The sequence below is a fragment of the Phytophthora sojae genome, assembly GCF_000149755.1.
Source record: "Phytophthora sojae unplaced genomic scaffold PHYSOscaffold_66, whole genome shotgun sequence".
Taxonomy (NCBI): Eukaryota; Oomycota; class Peronosporomycetes; order Peronosporales; family Peronosporaceae; genus Phytophthora; species Phytophthora sojae.
Genome location: NW_009258180.1, coordinates 1 through 5,446, shown reverse-complemented (window position 1 = coordinate 5,446; position 5,446 = coordinate 1). Strand labels below are relative to the sequence as shown.

Below are 5,446 nucleotides of genomic sequence, written 5' to 3'. Positions count from 1 at the left end.
CAACCTGGACAGCATTGACAACCGCGCACGCAGAAGACGATGAAGACCTCCCAAGAGTGTTTCTCTAGAAGACCTTGTTGAGGTAGAGGAGGGACCCGTGGAGTTTGACCCCGATCAGCCACTCCCGACAACATTGAAAGAGGTTGAGACTGTAAAAAGTATGCGGTTCGACCCCCGCGTTGAGATGAAAGCCCCCCATGACTTGTACGACAGGAAAAATGGAGCAAATGTAACTCGTGTGCGGCCTGAATATACGCACCTGTTTACTCATTCTGCGTCATCGAGTTTTCTGGTGTACATACCACTGTACGTTTGGCAGCAAGTGGTCAATGAGTGCAATGCGTACGCAAAGATCAAGGGCATCAACCTGGCACATCCTGTGACATTGGCGGAGCTGATGAAGTTCATTGGAATTCTATTTTTCATGACGATCACGGACAGAGGTGAATACTCTAACTACTGGGGGCCGCAACCAGAGGATATAATACTGGGCAACCAAACCTCGTCGGGGTTGGAGAAAGTCATGCCACTGAGGCGTTTCAAGCTGCTTCGAAAAGTGTTTTGCTTCCGGGCTGCGCCTCCATCTGCTCAGACTGATCCTGCCGCGCACATTCGGCCCCTCTTGAATTTGCTCACGTGTACTGGGGGAAAATATATTGAGCTGGGGGGGGGAGGTTGCCCTCGATGAGTGCAGTATCGCATGCCGCTCAAAGTTCGGGCGCCATGTTATTGTCTATAACCCGATGAAGCCAACAGGGAAGTATCACTTCCGGCTTTACGTGTTGTGTTGTGGTACGACATGGATTGCTGTGAATTTTCGATTTCATTGCAGTAGTACTATGGCTGACAGGCTGCAGGGCGTTGTGCCCACAGGTTCGGCAGAAGAACTTAGTGGAGAACTAGCGACAGCGAAGGTGTCTGCTGTCCGGAAGCTCGTTCTTGAAGCGGTTCGGCCTCTCTATGGATCCAATCGAATCGTGAACATGGATAACTACTATACTTCGGTCCAACTATTGCAGGCGCTGCGACTTAAAGGACTCTACGCACGAGGTACGGTGAGGGGTACAAGCAAGCACTTCCCCAAACACACAGTACTAGACAAGAACTCCGCAACTCGAGGCGATTATCGGCAAGGTGTGTCTTCCGAGCACAGTATCGTGGCTGCGTCGTGGTGCGATGGGAGTATTGTTCAGGTCATTTCGAACGCTGATTCGTCGGTGATAGGGACTGTGGATCGCCAAGTGGGAGCGACTAAGCAAACTTACCCGGCATCTATGTGTGTGAAAGAGTATAATGCGCACATGCAAGGCGTCGACAGACTCGACCAGACTCGGGCGCGTTTCTCCATTGCTGACGGCAGCTCGTTCAAGCCGTGGCATAAGAAACTGGCGCTTGGCCTCATCGATATTGCCAGATCAAACGCGTATCTAACGCGCCGTCAGGTGGTAGATATGTCTAAAGACCGCGATTCGCACAGGGATTTCATGATTCAACTTTCATCGGAGCTAATTTCTGGCAAATGGGTCGATTCGCCGAGTGATGGCCGTATTGCGTTTGATGTCGTTGGTTCCGACGAGCCAATCCCTTTGCTAGTTCTTTCGACAGCAGTACCGCAGTCTACCATTCCTGACGGAAGCCCCCACAAGCGGTGTGTTGCTGTGACATCACGACAAGCCCTCGGTGATTGCAGTAGAAAGCGGCGCGCGTGTGTTGTCTGTCGCTGGGAGGATCGATACGCGACGGAAAAGACCGACTATTGCGGTAGACATAATGTTTGGCTTTGCCGCAGCATTTACCAGCAAGAAATCAAGCCGTATATGTGCACGGAGACGGACCTGACATGTTGGGAAAAGTTTCATCGCTACTACGTTCCTAACCAACTCTTCTCAGAGAAAGGCAACCTCCGTACATCATCATCGCTGTATAAGTTGAAGGAGACGTCCATGGTACCCTCAAACACTCCGACAGAGCAACCCCGACCTCGCGCCGCTCGATCGATCGTGAGCGATCTGAACGATACTTCCGTGTGAGTAGGTTGGCAATGCTTTAATATGTAAATATACGAAGGATGCTTCCTATGCTACCTTGCCAAATTGTTATTCCGTGTGTACAGAGCTGATGCGTGCGCAAAGTTGAGTTGCACATTGGTCGCTGGTTATAATGTAGTGGGATTTACAGATTATCTAGCTGCCGTTCCTACCAACGCAATAGTGCAATCTCGTCGGTCAGTCGGCTCGGTGCTGCCATTGGTCGTTCCGCGTGGACAACGCGTCCAGGACGTGCGTGGAGTCGCCCGGCGTCTTGTCAATTCATCTGAAGGTGGTCTCGGGGTTGACTACGACGTCCAGAAGCAGCGTGGTGGTGTCGGCTACCTCGTTCACCATAGTCGTCAGCAGCCTGCTGTAAAACAACCTGCACAACAGTCATCGCCTTCAAGGTGGCAGCCTCTCCCACCATGATGGCCGTGCGCACACTGCCCAGAATGATGACCTTCAGCAGCGTTGAAGGGCAGATGCTGCGCACTTTCGGTAGCCATGGGATGCAGTGGCCCCAGTCCCGATGTCTGCCGAGATGATACTTGGTATCGAGAAGCTTGGCCACGCCCACGGTCAAACGCAGACCTGATACCCAAGTCGTTGGCGAAGCTCACGCAGTACAGCGCCCTACTGCTTAGTGGTGTGGCAGCCGGAGAAACCTCCGTAGCGTGCTATCCAGCCGTGTAGAAGTAGCAATCGTACTGTGGCGGGCAGGATTCCGCCGGCGCAGGTGCACCACGCCCGGCATGGCGGCATGAACTTGGGGATGTCGTCTCGTATGACGCCAAGCTCGGTGTCCAGCTGTAGCAAAGCGTTCCGCGGCTGCGACGTAGACATCGATCGTAGGGTTCAGCAACCGACGCCAACTACGATGTCCAGCAGCACCGACGTCGAGTACAGCGTCCAACAGCTCGGATGTAGACGCCAAGCATGACGCACACCAGCACCGACGACATGCATGGCGCTCTGCGGCTTTGCCGCCACGAACGAGGCTCAGTAGTATACCGAGATCCGGCAACGACGACGTCGAGCATGACGCTCACCAGCACCGACGACAAGCATGGCGTCAGCGGCTCCGACACCAAGAACAAAGCTCAGCGACTCCGACGTCGAGCACGGCGTCCAGTGGCTTCGAAGAAGCCCTCGGGTGCATTACTCAGCGGGCAAGGGTGTGAGCTTCGCGGGGCTGACTTCGATCATGACGGCCAGTATCGAGACCATGTCGACGCGCACGGTGCGCAACGGGCCTTCGTGTTGCTGGAGGCGAACAGGGCGGGACGTTGCTCGGTGGACGTGCTCCTTGTGGCGTCTGCCCAGACGCGGGACTCGTCATGGGCATGGGGGTCTTCAGCTTGGCAGCATCCGTGAGCATGGGGTTCGTGAGTAGGGCGCCGAGTAGCTTGGTGGCAAAACGCTGGCGCAGTTTGCAGGAGCCGGCAAAATCGGAAGTGAGCGATTGATTTGAAGCGGCGCCGCGCGCGCAAGATCGCGGTTTGGCGCCCAAAGCTTTAGTTAATTCCACCAATTGCCGCCCGCTGCTACATTGACCAGCCAATCACCACACAGCGTTATCACGATCGCTACCTGTGATTGGCGGGATTAGCAAAACCGAAGACATAGGCGAAACTCTCTGAGCGATTATTGGTAGAAATAGAGGAAGCAAAAAGACCGCAAAAGCTTGGATACGCTGCAGCTAACCGCAAAATTTGCGTTTTGCCTGAATGGGTGCGCTGCCGATCGATAGCGACGCACGTACCTAAAACAATACGTGTGGTAGGAAGAGGATCTAGAACAAGCGGAAATGGTAGTTCATACAGTTAGAAATAAGCACCACGGTAGTCTGCAAAAGCTACTTGACGTACACGCGCAGCAATTTCACCCCTGCCGCCTCTGTCGTTCACACCACCGTATTGTCCCGGTGTCACCGCCGCCGCACCAGCTGTATTTAGCACCGCCATTTGGCCGTCGCAGAAATCTAATCAAACGACCAGTAGCGGTATGATGGCGCCGGCAAAACTGCGCGTTGCTCAACTCCGTTTGCGTAAGGGTATGCGCCTTTAATGGCGCCGCGGTGTCCTGGCGGCAGCCCCAACCCGCGCGTGCTGTTGGCAGCGTGGACACTTTGGCCGCAGTGATGGTCTGCACCCAGCACTACTCAAGCCTGCATCCAGCACTACTCAGGTTACCACCTGCGTAATCTTGTTGCTGGCAGCGTGCTCGCTGCCCGGCACATTTTGCGTGGGGATATTGCCGATGATGGCGCCGTGGTGTCCTGGCACCTGAAAAGCCAAGCTAATAGTAGTAAACGTCGATCGCCATGACCATCACGTGACCCTCCCCCTGTACTACTCACTGGTGCGTCACCACTAACTGTACACTGCTGTTGGGCGAACAAACGATAAGTGGTGTGGGGGGGGGTTATCGAGCTATTTGGTTCCGGACGAGCCCACCCTTTTAGTGTACATACAAGTCAAGAAAATAAACTGTGCGCTGTGGAAGGAACATACGCATTTTTATTACTCACAAAAGCGTCATGTATTGAAGCAGCAATGTGTCTGGTTTCAGAAATAATAACATGAATTATTGCTAACCCTTTCTAAGAAGTCACTGCAGCGATGACTCGAAACAAATCCTCACATGAAGGCAGCCAGACAGTGTGCGTCCGGTGCGCCATCGCTACATTAGTGGCCGTTTGAATAGCTCTTCGTTGCGGCCAAAATCTCTGCATTAACCTCCTCCCTTTAGCGCGCCGTCTTTGATCCGGGACAATATAGGATGTAGCGGCGAATGCACCGCTCGTCGTGTGTTCACCCAACTGTTCACCCAACAGCAGTATACAGTTAGTGGTGACGCACCAGTGAGTAGTACAGGGGGAGGGTCACGTGATGGTCATGGCGATCGACGTTTACTACTATTAGCTTGGCTTTTCAGGTGCCAGGACACCACGGCGCCATCATCGGCAATATCCCCACGCAAAATGTGCCGGGCAGCGAGCACGCTGCCAGCAACAAGATTACGCAGGTGGTAACCTGAGTAGTGCTGGATGCAGGCTTGAGTAGTGCTGGGTGCAGACCATCACTGCGGCCAAAGTGTCCACGCTGCCAACAGCACGCGCGGGTTGGGGCTGCCGCCAGGACACCGCGGCGCCATTAAAGGCGCATACCCTTACGCAAACGGAGTTGAGCAACGCGCAGTTTTGCCGGCGCCATCATACCGCTACTGGTCGTTTGATTAGATTTCTGCGACGGCCAAATGGCGGTGCTAAATACAGCTGGTGCGGCGGCGGTGACACCGGGACAATACGGTGGTGTGAACGACAGAGGCGGCAGGGGTGAAATTGCTGCGCGTGTACGTCAAGTAGCTTTTGCAGACTACCGTGGTGCTTATTTCTAACTGTATGAACTACCATT

At 54.1% G+C, this 5,446-nt stretch overlaps 2 protein-coding genes across 2 annotated transcripts; one reads left to right on the top strand and one right to left on the bottom strand.

The window, feature by feature from the left end:
* Positions 1-2,309: 2,309 nt before the first annotated feature.
* On the bottom strand, positions 2,310-2,784 carry PHYSODRAFT_343380 (hypothetical protein; the record flags this gene model as incomplete). The annotated part of the gene is made up of 3 exons (XM_009541934.1): positions 2,310-2,335; positions 2,373-2,621; positions 2,739-2,784. The coding sequence occupies 3 exons, from the start codon at positions 2,782-2,784 to the stop codon at positions 2,310-2,312; spliced, it is 321 nt and encodes a 106-aa protein (XP_009540229.1).
* Positions 2,785-2,966: 182 nt separating this feature from the next.
* Positions 2,967-3,404, top strand: PHYSODRAFT_343379 (hypothetical protein; the record flags this gene model as incomplete). The annotated part of the gene is made up of 1 exon (XM_009541933.1): positions 2,967-3,404. One exon carries the CDS (start codon positions 2,967-2,969, stop codon positions 3,402-3,404), a length of 438 nt encoding a protein of 145 aa, XP_009540228.1.
* Positions 3,405-5,446: the final 2,042 nt, after the last annotated feature.